The 17,127-nt window shown below is 40.1% G+C and overlaps 1 protein-coding gene across 1 annotated transcript in view; it reads right to left on the reverse strand.

Annotated features, from left to right (window-relative positions):
* The window catches only part of LOC136440420 (zinc phosphodiesterase ELAC protein 2-like), a 28,214-nt gene continuing 11,087 nt past the window's right edge, over positions 1 to 17,127 (reverse strand). The window contains exons 9-25 of the mRNA XM_066436461.1: positions 14,875 to 14,936; positions 14,059 to 14,117; positions 13,672 to 13,784; positions 13,117 to 13,177; positions 11,766 to 11,861; positions 11,201 to 11,339; positions 10,209 to 10,306; positions 8,374 to 8,498; positions 7,322 to 7,415; positions 6,703 to 6,841; positions 5,430 to 5,468; positions 4,991 to 5,109; positions 4,243 to 4,333; positions 2,990 to 3,110; positions 2,360 to 2,438; positions 1,315 to 1,456; positions 1 to 589 (exon numbers count right to left, since the gene is read on the reverse strand). Coding sequence (XP_066292558.1) covers positions 455 to 589; positions 1,315 to 1,456; positions 2,360 to 2,438; positions 2,990 to 3,110; positions 4,243 to 4,333; positions 4,991 to 5,109; positions 5,430 to 5,468; positions 6,703 to 6,841; positions 7,322 to 7,415; positions 8,374 to 8,498; positions 10,209 to 10,306; positions 11,201 to 11,339; positions 11,766 to 11,861; positions 13,117 to 13,177; positions 13,672 to 13,784; positions 14,059 to 14,117; positions 14,875 to 14,936 — 1,712 coding nt within the window. The 3' untranslated portion in view covers positions 1 to 454. The remainder of the gene's footprint in view (positions 590 to 1,314; positions 1,457 to 2,359; positions 2,439 to 2,989; positions 3,111 to 4,242; positions 4,334 to 4,990; positions 5,110 to 5,429; positions 5,469 to 6,702; positions 6,842 to 7,321; positions 7,416 to 8,373; positions 8,499 to 10,208; positions 10,307 to 11,200; positions 11,340 to 11,765; positions 11,862 to 13,116; positions 13,178 to 13,671; positions 13,785 to 14,058; positions 14,118 to 14,874; positions 14,937 to 17,127) is intronic.

Here is a 17,127-nt window from a genome sequence, read left to right on the forward strand (position 1 = left end):
TGTTGTCATTCTTTCTTTTAATTATCATTATGTATTCAATGGCTATCCTACATGTGGAATTTCCATTTGAATGCATGCAATGTGCTAAATATTCTATGATTGCAGAAGAGAAAACTGTCAGAATTGAATGACAAGTCCAGTACTTAGTTCCATGTGTCAGGCAGATGATAAATGCATGAGTGAACAGAAAGTAAACCACCATTATCAGTTTAAGTTACAAAATTACAACCTAAGCTAAACAAACTTTAAGCATACACATTGGTATAGTAGGCATCTTTACATTTGTATATTACTGGCTTGAGTTGAAATGCCACTATTCTCAATAAAGTAGATAGGGAAATTCATTCCTACATGTATGTATAAAGCATGCCCTCTCTTGTACGATGCAATAGTTCTAGTAGGCATTCTTACATCTTCCTAAAAGATATTCCATATCTGCTGTATTTAAAGAGTTCTATTCTATCAGGCCCCCGAGTCTGTTCCGTTTGTGGCGCTTTTGTTTCTCTTTCATTTCCTCCAGCTCTTCCTGGAACAGGGCCTGTAGAGGTGCGCTGAGGTGGGGCAGTAACTTCAGGTCACCCAGACGGACCTGTGTACACAACAGTACAGGTGGAGGTTTATAGCAGTACTAGCAGTTTGCTCATGTACAAGTATTTGTTACAAAACAAGTGGCCAGTATGGATAAACAAAGGGAAAATAAAGAACACTAAGGAATGTAGACTGTAGGTAACTGATTTTTTGTGTGAAAAAGACAAGAAAACTGAATTCAGTGTATTAGTAATATCTACATCTGATTATACATAGTAATGTACACAAATACAGTAACTTCAGGTCACCCGAGGAACCTGAAAAGGACAGGTGGAGTTTTCTTTGTTCCTTCAGACCCTTCTAGTGGCACATAAGGCAGCAGCTTTCCTTACTGTTTCAGTAGTAGGGTATATTTTTTGCAGGGAGTGGTTGCTAGCCCTTCCCTTTAATGTGCTTGAGGCACCTCCTTGAACACAGGACACCATTTTATGTCCCTTCTTAAAGACAGGTGCAGCCCCAACCAAGATCCTGGCTGAGGATCAGCCTGCATTTTCTTAAAGGCTACACCAATCTATTCCTTGCTTCTCCAATTTCTGAAGGAAAAAACTGGAGCGGGCAGGCGAAATAGAAAAAAAATGTCAGTCATACATTGTACATGTTTCCGTGTTTCAGAAACACTTCAGTGAACGCAACGTAGTGTAGATTTCTTTGATTTTGAGTCTCTTTGTTATTGTTACAGGAAAAATCACAGAAAGAAATATTGACCTTTGTTTTAAAAAGTCTGACCTTCATGTGGTCGAATGCGATGCCCACTTTCTCTCCTCCATTGTCCATGAGGGGAATCTTGGGATAGCGCTGGCTGAAGTGTGTCAGCAGGTTGAAGCTGGCATTCATCTCCCTCCCTACATCAACAGCCTGGGAAATGGTGCTGTGGGATATGATTGGTTTAGATGATATAATATAAAGGTCTGATAAACATCAAACAAAGCACATGGAGCTCTCAGACACTAGCAGACACTAGTTATTGTTCACCTTGTAGTGACTAGTGGCACATGCATGTAGGTCAGCAAATTTCCTTGCTGTTTCTGAAGCAGGGCATATTTTTACAGGGAGGGGTTGCTAGCCGTACCTTCTCCAACACAAGATCCCCATCTTATGTCCCATCACTAGTATGAAGCCTTAATGAATGTCCACCAAAACTCACATCAATGTGATCATTACTTTTCAGGTGACACCTTTTTGGTTCAGTAAAATGAGAGAGATGGACAAACCATGGGAAAAACTGAGCTGCGACCTGAGGTGTGCAGGTCAACTTAAGGGCTCTCACCTACCCACTTTTTTCTAAAAAGGGCTTTCCTCATCAAAATGTTTTGACAATTTGAATGTCTTCATAGATTTTATGGCATGACAAACACAAGAATAGACCCACACCCCTCTGATCACAATCCTAGAGTCACTCAACTTATTCTTCCCTCTTAACTACTGATTTCCAAAAGGGGGTCGCCTGCAAAGTGATGATCACAATGATTCGAGTTTTGGTAGACACATGTATTCATAAAAAGCTTCACATCCATGGCCTAAATTTGACTTGTGCACCTGGGGTGAGGTCAAGAGCTTATTGAATGCCCCTCATATGGAATGGTTAATTATGGAATGAGTATTAGCTCGACAGGTTTCTTTGCTTGTTTGTTTGCTTGACATGGTAAAAGAAACTGATCATGACTGACTCCCATCAAGGAATGATTTAATGCAGATGCTTTTCTAAATACATGATTGCATATACAAGGGACACCTTCCATGGTTCTCCCATTGCATACACACAGTAAAGTACCTGTGTCTTTTGCGTTTTGCCTCTTGGTGGAGTTCATCATCAAATGTAGCCTCATGTATCAGCAGTGTGGCATCTTTCCCTGTGGTAGAATTGACTGTTGTTATAAATATGACATTGGCAAACATTCTATCTGTAAAGGACCACAGAACACATACATCTGCAGGCAAGGTACACTAGTGTGTCTTTTAACATTGCAGGTAATCCACAGACATTTGGTACCGAAGCTTTCATACATCGTCTGTGTGACACAAACCCTTGCCGTTCTAGGCCGTAATAGTCCCTTTCCCACAGGCCTCTAATTTGGGGTACCATAAAAAAATAACTACCAATGACGGGCCCTTACAGGAGTCACTATGGCAACTATTCTGCAAAACAGATAAACAGAACAGTGTCGTTTAGAACCAGTCAGCATAGCAACCACTAGCTCCTCGATCAAATTTCGGTAACACACACAGTTGATGAAGTTAACCAATAGGAAGGACTGATTCCCCAGCCTCTGATTTACAAGTACTGTATTTTCCATGAAGCATCTAGAGGGCTGATTGGTCAGAAGGCCACTTGGAGATGATTTGATAAGGCTAAATCTTTAAACAGAGCTAAAGGTATCTTGAATGTGCATATACACTGTACCTGCCATGATGAGGGCATCACAAGGCATGGAGTCTCCAGAGTAAACCAGCTTCCAGTCATCCTTGTGGCTCACAACCAGGCCGTAGGAACGGGAGACATGGAGGACAGGCACAACCTGGAGCTAGCAAGGACAGAACAACAGACATATCTCAGTAGGACAGGCACAATCAGGTGCTAGTGAGGACAGAACAACAGACATGTTAGAAGCACAGGCACAATCTGGAGCTAGTGAGGACAGAACAACAGACATGTTAGAAGCACAGGCACAACCTGGAACTAGTGAGGACAGAACAAGAGACATGTCAATAGGACAGGCACAACCTGGAGCTAGTGAGGACAGAACAACAGACATGTCAATAGGACAGGCACAACCTGGAGCTAATGAGGACAGAACAACAGACATGTCAATAGGACAGGCACAACCTGGAGCTAATGAGGACAGAACAACAGACATGTTCATAGGACTGGCACAACCTGGAGCTATCATTGACTACCAAAGATGCCTTTTCTTATTTTCATTTTTTCTTCTTATACACAGAAAAATGACATTGTGACAAAGGACTGGCTCAAAGCTGTAGAACACAATATTTAACCAGGACCCGTTGTGACAGGGAGATAATTAATCAGTGCAAAAAATCTTGAACCATTTTGAAAAATCTTGAGAGCCAGCGAGGCTTGAACCTTACTGTACATGTATGCATGGAAGTAAAATAACCCGACTTTTAGATTGTATGAAGATTTTTAAGTTTGCCAAGTCACCATGCAGAGGCATCGGAGTATAGATGCATGTGCTTTGAAATTACAATTCCCTGAAAATTCATCATCATCATTATCAACATTGCCGCTTTCATCTGTTGACAATGCGGGCCACCACTGCTTCCCCCACACTTCTGTCCACATTACCCCAATATGAAGTACTGTAGCTTTAGAAAGTATGACTAAAGCACTGGTACATTGGACCATGGCACGGTGGCGACCTCGCTGCACCCTGAATTGGATTTGTGTTAACCTTGACTACTAGTATATAATGGAAATATTATGCAAAACATAAAAGTATGGCTCGCTGCATCCTGAATTGGATTTGTGTTAACCTTGACTTTATAATGGCAATATTATGCAAAACATAAAAGTATGGCTGAAACGACAACAAAACAAGCATAAAAAGCGAAATTCTTTGAACACTTTGTCAAATCGCTTGGTGGTGTGAGGTCGCCAACATGCCACAGTTTCAGTGATATAGGGGCTTAACTAACCTGACTGAAGCCCAGGCTCTTCTTCAGGCTGTTCAACTGTTGGTTCTGCTCTTCATTTGAAAACACTGACAGATCTTTACAAAGAAGTAGACTGTAAGAAAAAATAAAAGACTTGGTGTTGATTTAAGACAAAGTATGTCAGACACTCTCTCTTTCTGGAATTGTGTAGATGAAAATATTGATTCAGTATATTTATGACAAACAATCATTTAGTACCTATACATGTATGTAGGGGCATTCAAATGAAGATGAATTGTAACATCTATTCCACTTTCACAATGGAACCCATGTTTTTATAATTAAATTAAAATTAAGTCTGTGTTACTGATTACTGTCCTTAGAGAAATAGGGCTGCTATTTTGCTGATGTTCTGTTATTCTTTTAAGGATAGCGGTCAAAGTCATCAACTAGATATTGTTTAACAATGTGAAAGTGAAATGCATCAGGACACTAGTATTTTCAACATCATATCTTAATTATACAGATATACATTGTACAAAACAATTTTCCACCCCAACAGAAATGGTGAGAGAATGTTGGAAAAGGACCATACAACATTTTGATCACTCAGATGGACAATTTCATGTCCCTTGCCAGCGGTCCACAAAAAAAAAGGCTTGGGTCGGCAGATTTTTGCTGCAGTCAGTCAGTTAACCAGAAACACAACATTATTTCCCTTGGCCTAATGTAAAAACTAATATAATAGCAGAAAGTGACACCTGTCAGTTTGAGCAGGTAATGCACTTACATGAAGTCCTTGTTGTCTATACCAATGTTCTCACAGTTGAGTCTGTAGTGGTTGATCCATGACATAAATGGGAGGGGGGCTATCAGGTACATGGGGTGCTGGGGCTCTCCCAGGGTTTGCTAGGGTACATAACAACAAACATTTTTCAGCAACCCTGAACTTTAAAATGATGCAATACTAGGAAAAACTCAACAAATGTCAACAGGAAGTACCTAATATTATAGACAGATCATGTGGTACATTGTCTCTGGTGACTAACATAATATTGCAAATTGTTTACTAAAGGAAAAATGTATTTTCTCTATCATTTTCACATTGATCTTGAATGTAAGTTCAAGTGGTTATATATTTTTATAAGCATATCATATTCCTGATTTTTGATACTTGATATATATTGATGTCAATCTGGGACTATAATGTTGAAATGAAAATCCCTTACCAGTGCTCTTCTTCTCTCCTGAAATATTCTCATCAGTCCCTGAAAAATCACATTCAAGAAAAACAGCTTTGTCATTCAAATCTAAAACTGCAATTGATTCCATGATATTTGTGTCTGTATAAGGCCATACTGTTTGATTATACAGATGACGTCCTCTGGGCACCAAAGAACTGATGTGAGCATGCAAAGAAAAAAAGCAGTGAAAAAGCTGCCTCCATTATGAAGTTCAAGTGGTCAGGAAGGTTCAACAAATGACTAAACACACACAACATGGCATACCAAACAATAAATCATATATGTTTTGCTTTTTTGCATCTTCTTTGACTTTGACTTCGGAATTGACTTTGGCATTCTACTACATTTAGTAATTGTTTTCAGATATATTTCAGCAATTTATGGCATTATATATTTGCTAATTTTGCAGATGTCATCCATATACTAGTAATCAAGTCAGTGTGGCCTAAGTGTGACTAACCTAACTGAAATACTATCAATCTTGACACAGCCCAGTTTTCACAATGACCTCATCACAGCACATGAAAATACATATTGTTGTGTCTTCTACTATGTTACAGTAACTACCAATACTGTAATAATCATTGTTTTTATCATTTCAATTGCACACCCAAAGATATCACCATCTCACGAATTCTGAGATCTATTGAGTACATTCTTATCTGCACTTGATCTCAGGTATTAATCTGATTAATGTATCCTGAATTGTGCTGTACATTGTGTATCATAGTTCCTACTAGGGGTGGGTAACAGTGCAGAAAATTCAGGTAATTCAAGACAAGCAGTATACTCTGTGAGTGCTACAAGTTATGTTCAAATTGTATATTGCAATGATATAGTTACATTTAGTGCACATTAGTTAGGACAATTCAAAGAGTACTAGTAGTAACCTAAAAAGGAGCCTTCACACCAAAAAGGTAAAATTGCACCCAGTAACATCACAAGAAATGTTACAGTTTATTTTCTAATCCGTCCAAAAACCAGTCCACCAATTATTTTCCAGTCTGCTTTTTTCATACGAGTCCAGCAAGAGACACCGGTTTTGTACCGGTACCCACTCCTAGATCCTACAACAGTTTACTTTTCTACCAGACTTAAGCTTCTAGTTAAGCTCTGTAAACGTTTGCAAACAAACAAATGTATTTTTCGAGGCTTCTTGTAAATTCTACATATGACTGAGCAGTGTAACATACATGTAGGTTGAAAAGAAGTTACTGAAAAAGAAGCTCCAGGAATAAATGTGTAATATGTGCCTTACCAAGTGATGGTCAGCATGGATGTGTGATATGAACACACACTTGATGTTAGCTAACACTCTGTCCACCTGGTCACCATAGTGACGGTACATCTGTCCAAATGTGCCCTCACCACCATCTAACAACAGGGACTCAGTCTCACTGTAGAATACAATATGATGATACATCCAAACATAGAATTTAGGAGAATAAAATAAATGTCTATTTGACATGCTGCTTTTGGTATACACTATATGAATTCATTTGTTTTTTCATTCATGATCAGACCCTTGTAGTGCCTAGTGGCACATAGGACAGCAAGTTTCCTTGCTGTTTCAGTAGCAGAGTATCTTCTTTTTATTGAGAGGTAGCCCTTCCACTTTAACATGCTCGATCATCGGACCCCCATTTTACGTCCCTTCTTAAAGATGGATGCAGCCCCAACTGGCATGTCCTGACCCAAGATTGAACTGGAGCCTCCCAGTTAGCAACTTGGAACCAGGAGCTCAACTGTGAGGCTGATACCAATTGAGCTATTGAGACATCTCTTTATATACATACATCTGCAGTCACTTACGACTATGAATAGAGAATATGAGAGGTTCCTTGCAGTAAGTACATGATGTATGACTCAGCACTGACCTGAGATGGACCAGGATTCCTGTCACATTTCTCCTCTTACTGGGGATGGACGACCCTGTACCGAAGAACACCACTTCTGGGTAGGATGGAGAGACTGTAGAGGATACAAACAGACATCAACAGTTACTGACTATATACAAACATACATGTACATCAACAGTTACTGACTATATATAGACATACATGTACATCAGCAGTTACTGACTATATACAAACATACATGTACATCAACAGTTACTGACTATATACAGACATACATGTACATCAACAGTTACTGACTATATACAGACATACATGTACATCAACAGTTACTGACTATATACAGACATATACACACCAACAGCTACTGACTATATATAAGTACACACATATGATTTTATAAACACCAACAGTTATTGACTGCATACATGACATACATTATCTATAAACAGTTATGAATACATGTATATACTATAAAGACATATATATGGCCTCCGTCGGTCAGTATTGACCATGGTAAAATCCTAATTCACAACAGCCCTACAGCATCGACTATGGCTAAACAGCCCTATACGAGAATGGCAGTCTCTGCCACAAAAATCACATCTGTAAGCTGACTCAGTTCTGTTGCAAAGCTCTTTTCTGCGGATCCGCTTTTCTTCTGCGCTGTGCATCAGTCTGACTTCTCCTGATTTGAGCTGTCTGAACAGTGTGCATCTCCACCATAAAGACAACCCCCTGTGTTAATGTGTCCTGATGCTTTTCAATATTGCCAAATGGGGTAAAAACCAGAGATTGTGGGTTTAAATTACTGAACCTCAGATTTGGACGGTATTGAAAGGGACTGTAAATCCCCTCAGGTTCAGGAAATCAGGTTGGAGGGGATGTTAAGCGTTCAGACCCATGTATGTTGAAAAATTACCAGCACACTTGTCCATAAGAGTAGGCTAAGGGTTCTTCCCAGTGTGCTCTGGACAGAACAGGCTCATGCCTTCTTCAACGTACATAGCAATTCAGTATCTGTGTGTTTAATTCATCCTCAAAATTTACCAGTACATTCAAGACATCGTTACCTGTTGTATCATCGGCAATTGTTGCTGAAATTGTTTCCTTCATCTCTTGAAGACTGTCCTCAAAACCAGGCAGTGCAAATGCCCCCTTCACAGCCTCTTCATTGTCCAGCAACGGGATGGAGGATCTATAAGGGGAAAACGGTAATAATTTACATGAAGAAAAAAAAACTGCAAAAAAAGATTGTATACATATCAACATTTTACAGGGCAGCAAGTTTCCTTGCTGTTTCAATAGCAGGGTCAGGGCTTGAAATACTACTTGCAGGTGCATGTAAGCGCACGTAAAATTGGAGTCGTGCACATAATTTCAAGAAGACCTGCACTGGTGCAAGTTACCACCTGTAGAAATTTATCCCCTTTTACTCACATAAATTTTCCCTTCAAATGAAGAATCGGTGCTCAAACAAATTACACATTAAACAAGAAATATTTTGTATCCGTTTAGTGGCCTTGAACCAAACAATTTAAAGCAAATGAGTATTTTTTTGTTGATTAGATATTGCAAAAATTGTAAGTATGCTTATCACTTCATACATTCTAAATATACATGTATGCACTTTGTACCAGGTACGTACAAAGACATATACTGGTGTACTGGCCCTAAACATATGATATTAATGTTACCATTACTGACAGGATAAGGCCCAGGCCTGTGTTTGAACCTGGACTTGAACGTATCCACCCCTAGTTGAAATAATCAAGGAGCTTTTGTGTACTGACTATTTAGAGATAAGAGTATGACAGTCCAAGATAGTCAGTCTGAAACATCAGAAAAGGAGATGTATGGGTAATATGTTGATGAAGGTTACAGACATCCAGGTAAAAAGATACGCCAAAGAACAGTTATTCAAGCAACTGGATACAATATTGAAACAGTTCAGAGTTTTGGTATAAAACCTGGTTCTCCAGTTCTTTCCATTTGTCACTGACGAAGGATCGTGGATGATGTCTGAAACATCTGTTTCAATATCTTATCCAGTTTCTTGAGTTTTTGTTGGTAAATTGTTGACAGTTCACTGCTTTTGGTTGTGCAAGTAATTTAATTTTCTTCCATCTGCACCCGTCCAGATTTTTGAACCAAAAATTGTATTTCAAGCCCTGAGGGTGTATTATTAAAGGTAGGGGTTGCTGGCCCTTCCGATTTAACATGCTCGAGGCACCTCCTTGAACACGGGACTCCCAATTTATGTCCCTCCCGAAATAGGTTTTTGCTAGGATTGGCTGCAGCCAATCCTAGCCTTTCTTATTTGGTGGAAATCCTAGCAAGGAACAAAAGGGTTTCAATTTAAGTGATTAAGTTCAAACAGACTTCCTGTATTTCACACTCTGTTAACAGATTTAAGGCTTTCAACACTTGATGTAAGACTGTCTTGTAAACATTGTACTTCTTTGTTCAGTTTATTGATATACTTGCACTTGTACAATGTATATCTGTAACATGATGTTGTAAATACCTGAAGCCTTTCAGTTTTCCATCTGTTACGTCAATTAAGTTGTTGGATCATTCATTGGCCGAAGAAAGGAAAAAGAAAAAAGAGAATCCCTACCAACTCATTGACCCTAATTTTCTTAAGGACTGTAATTTGAAACACAACATTGATTTTCTGAAGCCTAGAGTTAGAAGAGGGATGTAGCAGCTGGTAGCAGCCTTACTGCCCAATGTGCCATGCACTAGGCATGAACACATGTTAAAAGAACTATACTCTCCAAGGACTTACCAACCTGATGTAATGTAGCTATCTACAAAACATACTTCTACATACAAACCCATCAACTGTCAATCAATTATTCAAAGAAAACAGACCAATGACTGTTCTAACTGTTTGGACACACACCTGTCCCATTGTAGTGAGTGGTCCCTGTGGAAAAGCCAGTATGTCAACATACACTCCCCTCGGACATGCTTGTGTGGAAGAGGTGGCAGACTACCAAGCTGGACATAAGGAAAAATAACATCACATTTGGAATATAACATATTAAGCAGAGTGTTTGGTCTGACACTTCCTTTGGAGCTGGAGATCAGGTGTTCAAAGCCTGACACTGTTGTCATTCACACAACTCAGACTGGCATGCTACTGGAAAAGGTTACAATCCTTTAGATGGGACTTTACAAGCAGGATGCCTCATGTGTGTGAACAGGACAGTTGTTAAAGAGCCAACCACACTTATCAATAAGAGTAATCAGGTTCATTCCAATATGAGCAGATCAAAAAAATGAGTTGAGACTTAAACAGTTTGTACTTACCCTAATCTTTCTGCATTATATGTGCCTCAAGGCAATTCACTAGTTACACAATACAAATAAACATCAGAAGGCCGATCATAAAGTAAAACAAACAAAAAAAGAGTTCGGAGACCTCATATCTCCATGAAATATTCTGATTATGTAAATGACTTCCACATTTACATAATCTATGCTCGGTCATGTACACCTTTAACTAACTTGCTGTCTGATGGGTCCCAGCAAAGGTACGTCGAGCAGGTCATACAACGTCCAGGACGAGAGATACAAAAAACGGAAGTTCTGCTGCAGTACCAAGGTCACACAACAATAGGCCCAAAATAGACCTTCACCTTCCTCTTCCCAACACCTACCCACATACCAAATGCCATCAAAATCCATCCAGACGTTCTACAGTTACAATGTATGCTTGAGGAAACACAAACACACACAGACACGCCAAAAAGTATACCTCCATTGGAGGTATGAGTCCATTCTTCACGGAAATAGTCATAAAACAATACACAAAACAGGGTCAAAATATTCCATTAGCTCTTATAATGAAGCAGGAATTTTGCTGGGTATTTGTGAAATGACTTTGCCTACCTTGATGGCATTATCTGCCAGCAGAGGAAACACAGTGGGCTGTATGGTGTGCAGACAGGCCTGTAGGGAGGCTGTGCCCTTGTGTGATGTTGTCTGTGTGTCTTCATTCAGAAACAGGTGTTCTGTGTCAGGTCCAAACCTGGGAAACATGGAGTCATACATGGTGAATAGCTCATTCAGAACCTTGTAGTGGAACATAGGGCAGCAATCTCCTTGCTGTTAAAGTAGCAGGGTATATCTTTACAGGGAGGGGTTGCCTGAGGCACCTCCTCGAACACGGGACCTCCATTTCACATCTGTTTCAAAAGATCAGTGCAGCCCAAATAAACCAAGATGCCCTTCCTAGGATTGAACCAGGGTCTCCCAGTTAGCAACTGATTTGAACCAGGAGCTCAATTGTGGGGCTGCTACCACTTGAGCTATACTGACATTCCTACCTAGAATGGTAAAAGTTTTTTTCAAATAAGTCAGAAATGATGTGAGTGAATCCAGGAACTGAGAGTTTAACTTAGCATGGCCTACGTGGTGCTTATAAGGCAGAAGCACATTTCCAGACAACACATACCTTCTGATCCACTCCTGGTATTGTGTGTTGTTCACTACTCCTACTGGAGTAAAGTGCACGACGATGGCTGGTCTTTCTTCACCACCATCCTGATACCTGAGAGGAACAAGTTGGAGTAGAACTCAAGACACACGTACCCCGGAACCACATAACATTCTTCATACAAAAACTTCCTACAAAATGTTCATATACATGACATTGTACCCTATAGAAAAGAAGCTGTCCAAAGTAAGACAGCCTAATCTTAACAATGAGGGCTATTCTAACATTTTATCACCAATTATACAAATGAGGTCCTCATCTGCATAATTTATATTCAACGAAGTTCACCTTCATATAACTTCCAAATGCCAGAAGTATTAAATTGCTACCATTAACTAGTATGGAATTATAGTAGTTTCTCCTTAGTTATGCAAATTAGGTCTTCATTTGCATATTTCCATCTATGAACATTCCTCTATTCCTCAGTTATGAATGTCACATGTTTGAAAAGACCTATAATGCAATGCAGTAGGTATATTATCAGAAAGAGAAAAATCTAAGGTATAATCAAGTCAATCATAAAGAAAATCCTAACATTGAGATTTTCACAATCACCTGACGCGCGAAGTATGGCAACATGGCCAACAAAATGCAACAAAGGGGGCAAATGGGTGGTTCACATTCAATGCGGACGGTTACCCGGAAGAAAGGCTCGGGCCCAAAATCAATTTTCACCAATAAAACATTGATTCTTACACTTTTCAGCCGTGTTGGTATCTAATGTCATTTCACAGCAGATTATGAGAAATGTGAACTCAAACCTCGACACTCAAAAGCCTTTCGTCACTTTTTTGTTGTGCACTACCACGGACCCCTGTCACAGAAGGATTGGTGTGTGCACCAATAACTAGTATCTTATTATATAAATCATCACTCAAGCTATCTACATAGCAAAACCATCCGTCAACCCCTTCTTGAGTTATTCTCTTTCAAAGTCTGAAACAAAACCTGCTCCTGCAGTTCCGAAAAAGCCGCTAGGGTCCCAAATATACACAACGTACTTTACATCCCAAGAGCTACATGTTTATCTACCACTAAAAGATTGTTACCACAGCACGTCCAGAACACAAGATATCAAAACCAAAAGTTCTGCTGCATTACCATTGCATGTCGCTAGGGGGCCCAAAATCACATAATTTTCAGGCCTTAGGAAGACCTACCCACATATCAAGTATCAAGACAATACATTCAGGCATTCATGAGTTATCGTGTTCACAGAAGGAAGGACACACACACGAACACTGTGCAAAACATAACCTTCTATAGGCAAAGGTAAGGTAATAATGAAGGCTTCTTTTTGTATTCTTACTTTGCAATCTGGCTGTTGGTTGTTACAGGGACAATAAATTCCTCATCAGGGCATTCCACGACTGTGAATTTGGAAAGACACAGAGACAGATTAAATGTGAACAAAAACAGCTCACTACATTTTGTTAGCATAGGAAACTGTTGATCTTGTACATCATATAGCTTATACGTGTATGCTGCATACTGAGGTCTCATTCGAAAGTTATTGCAAAGGGTCATGTAAAAATTATGTGTCTTACAATGTACATGGGTGTGCGTCACCATGTGCCTAATGAACCTACAGGAAATGTACCGACATCATTCATTCAATATTGAGCACATTTACCTTGCATTATGAGAAAATATTGCAACCTCATGCCACACAATCCCTGTTTATAGCAATTACAAACTGCACTTAGCTACACCCCAACAAGAGGCACTTTCCAGCTGCAAGCATACAACCGCACGCACAAAACCCAGGACTTTGCACCTCCGCCCCAGGGGGAGTACAGTTTAGTAGTACTAGTACAGTTTAGGGTACTCACTCGGAGTAATACATGAGACCCTAAGTACTCACCAATGAAGACAGGTCCAGGTGTGTCAGGTTCTATGTAGTCTTCTGGGTTGATGATTCTCCCATCTGGTAAGGTGGCCTGGTTACCTTTCTTCAACTCACTAACCCACACACCCCTGCAGGTTAATTAACAGCATTAACTCATTAATGAAAAAACCCTCAATGAGTGAGTGAGTGTACAATTAATTCTAAGTTGACTGCTCAACGGTGGGTCAAAGTAGAAAACAACTTCCTCCCCGCAAAATTTACTTAAACCAAAAAAAATGTTACTGCAGAACTCATGATCATGCACACTTGAATATACGCACAAGTGTGACAGGGCCCTAAGTTATAATAGTTGTTAGAATAGTATCAGCAAACATGTGTTGTAACGGTACATTGAATACTCACGGTTTGATTCCGTCCATCAATGCTTTTTCCGATAGAAACCTGCCTTTTCTGGGCTTCAGCTGTGAGTACAGAATAGACAGACCAAACTTTAGTTATTTCTTTACATTGTGGCTAACGTAAAAACATGTGTCTTACATGTCTGCATTCCTAATGAACCTACAGGAAAGTAACCAATGAAATTCACTCTACCCTACATCATGAAAAAAAATTGCCAACAACCTCATACCACACAATCCCTGTTTATGGCAATTACAAACTGCACTTAGTCATACCCCACAAAAGTCACTTTCCCACTGTACTGTAAGCGTACAACCACACTACTCAATACCCAGGGCTGTGCACCTCTGACCTACCGTGCAGCTGCTGAACATCACCTGCTAATTTCTTCAGTTACAAACAACATTTCACCAATTCTACACTTGAGATCAGTTGGGCTGGCTAAAAGGGAATCCACCACCACTATAAACACATGTTCCTGCAGCCTTTCACTTCCTAAGTCCTTGTAATACATGAATGAGACCATCTTTTGAGAAGAATTTGTTCTGAATGTTAAATCTATTAACTGTGACAAGAGTTATAAGAATGTTTCAATTCCTTTACAAAAGAATTGTTACTTCACCAATGTCTTGATTATAATAGCATCAAATCTCAAAGACAAAAACTAAAATTCACCAATCAATTAATGATTTCTTTTATGTAACTTGTGATCAGTACTGTCTTTTATAAAGAAATATCATCAATATATGTACATTAACATAAAACAACTGAATTTCGGAGAGTGTAAAGTAACTATCATAATATGAAACATGGACTTACCTTACAAATATAGCTTATGACAAGAGAGTCGTCCCTCTGAGATGTTTTTCTTCTCTTTGCCTCTGTAAGAGGTAGAAAATATAAGTTAACGTTGTTAATCTGCTATTCCAAGATCAGGTGTACCAGTGTTTTGTAGTTGGGCAGGTTTTTAAAGTTTTACATTTTTCCACTTTCAGGCACTTTTTGAATTTTTGAATAGCGACAAGCGGTTCAAAGGTTTTGCTCTTTGACAGACTTTTAGCATTGTTACCTTTGCGAAGAAGGTTATGTTTTGCCGAGTGAGTGTCCGTGTGTGTGTCTGTCACACAATAACTCAAGAATACCTGGATGGATCTCAAAATGACTAGATTTGGGGCCACCTAATTTAAAATTTAGATATCTGTTATCCTTGACCGTGTCTGGCGTTCCAAACACCTCTCCAGAGCGGTCAAGCTGAAGATTTACAACACCCTTGTTCTTTCTGTCCTCCTCTACGGAGCTGAGTCCTGGACTCTCACAAAGGCTCTTACACTGAAGCTGGACTCTTGCGACACCCGGTGCCTGAGAAAGATCGAAGGCATTCGCTGGCAGGACCATGTCACAAACGAAGCAGTGCGCCGCACAACTAACCAGGTCCCGGTTAGCAAGATCATCAAGCACCAGCTAACCCTCCTGGGTCACACGTCCAGAGCCACACCCACCCAGGAAGTGGTCAAACTGGTCCTCGCAGCTCCAGACCCAACTTGGAGCGCCCTAAAGGCCGTCCCAGGAGCAGATGGGAGGACCAAGTGTTCAATATGCTGGACACTATGGGAGTCAGCAGAGCCGACTGGAGGGCTCTGGCCGAAAACAGAACATCCTGGAGGGAGATGTCTGCAGCCGCCATGCATCTGCCCTGATGCCTGCGGTTGATTGGATATCTGTCATATTGCATGATAAGTCTCTGTAACAAGTGGCACCTATTAGACCTGTCAGTTGTCACAGACGGGCAAATATTCTCATGCTGGCATGGCCATGGTCTGCAGCCAGGGGCTCTACAGTTAGTGGTCACAACACACCTACATGTAACACCTGTCAGCTGACACATTGAGGCAAATATTCCCCTGCTGGAAGGGCCTGTCCTTAAGGGCCAAACGACTAGTTATCAAAACAGAAAGGGATAGCTAGAACCTGTAAACAGAATCAAAAGGGAAATCGTAATTCCATGATAGGACTATTTCAAATGCGACCTGATTTGCATCATCATCATCATTATGCTTCCGGATTTAATCCAGTGAAATACAATCAAAAGTTTTTCCAGTACGGTCTGTCCTTCATGGCAGCTATCAATGTAGAACCTGAGAGTCCAGTGTCTCTTTCAATCAATGTCAATAAAGTTGATTTGCATAATTGATTAAAAAATGCTAGAAAAGCCTTCTTTGTTAAAGAAGATAACACTGTCATGCTTAACTTCTTCTATTTGGGTGGAGAAGATGATACAATTTAGGCCACACCAACTTGATTTAATGGATGACATCCGCTCGCATTGATTTTCGCCTGTTCTCCAAAAAAAGAAAATCACCTCCTCCAGGGCTACACAGAACTCCAGAACTTGCCGACTCATATTGACACAAAAGGCCAGCTTGTCGTAAAACTTATGTACTGCCACAAAATACGTCAGCATCAAAGTTGACAAGAAAACCTGGGGGGTAATTGTGGATATGTATGCTATCGATGTCGGTGAGGGGGATGTTACGTTTGCGCAGTTGAAGTGGCAGCCAGTGAGTAGCACCCTGACAATTTCAAAGATGTTTTGCAACGATCAGAGAAGTGGGAGTTTAGGCATTGGGAACACTTTGCTGCCCCGACGGCTGACTAAGCTATGGGAGAGAGTGAGTGAGTGAGTGATAGAAGTCTAACAGCGGGATTTGTAAGTGTGAACTATGGAATGCTTAATATGCCAGTGCCATGTATGTTGAAACTGCCCTTATAAGTATTCTGATCACAGTCATACATATATCATCCATAGTCCTTGGAGCCAAATACCTTCAAATAGCGTACCAGTACTTCTTTGATCGTTCTTGTCAATATATCAAACATGGATCAGTTTGGCTGAGTCTGCTAATATGAACAAGACAACTTACATGTACCTCCTAGAAATAAAAAATTGTTGCTTGTTTGATACACCGTGTTTTGTGGTTCAATTCGCAATACCAGCTTTGTAGTTTTTTGGGGGGGGGGCTGAATTTTTCTTTTTTCGCCCGCGTGCTTTAGTTTCAGGGTCATCCAGGATGT

This window comes from Branchiostoma lanceolatum, chromosome 8, assembly GCF_035083965.1.
Source record: "Branchiostoma lanceolatum isolate klBraLanc5 chromosome 8, klBraLanc5.hap2, whole genome shotgun sequence".
In the NCBI taxonomy this organism is placed as follows: domain Eukaryota; kingdom Metazoa; phylum Chordata; class Leptocardii; order Amphioxiformes; family Branchiostomatidae; genus Branchiostoma; species Branchiostoma lanceolatum.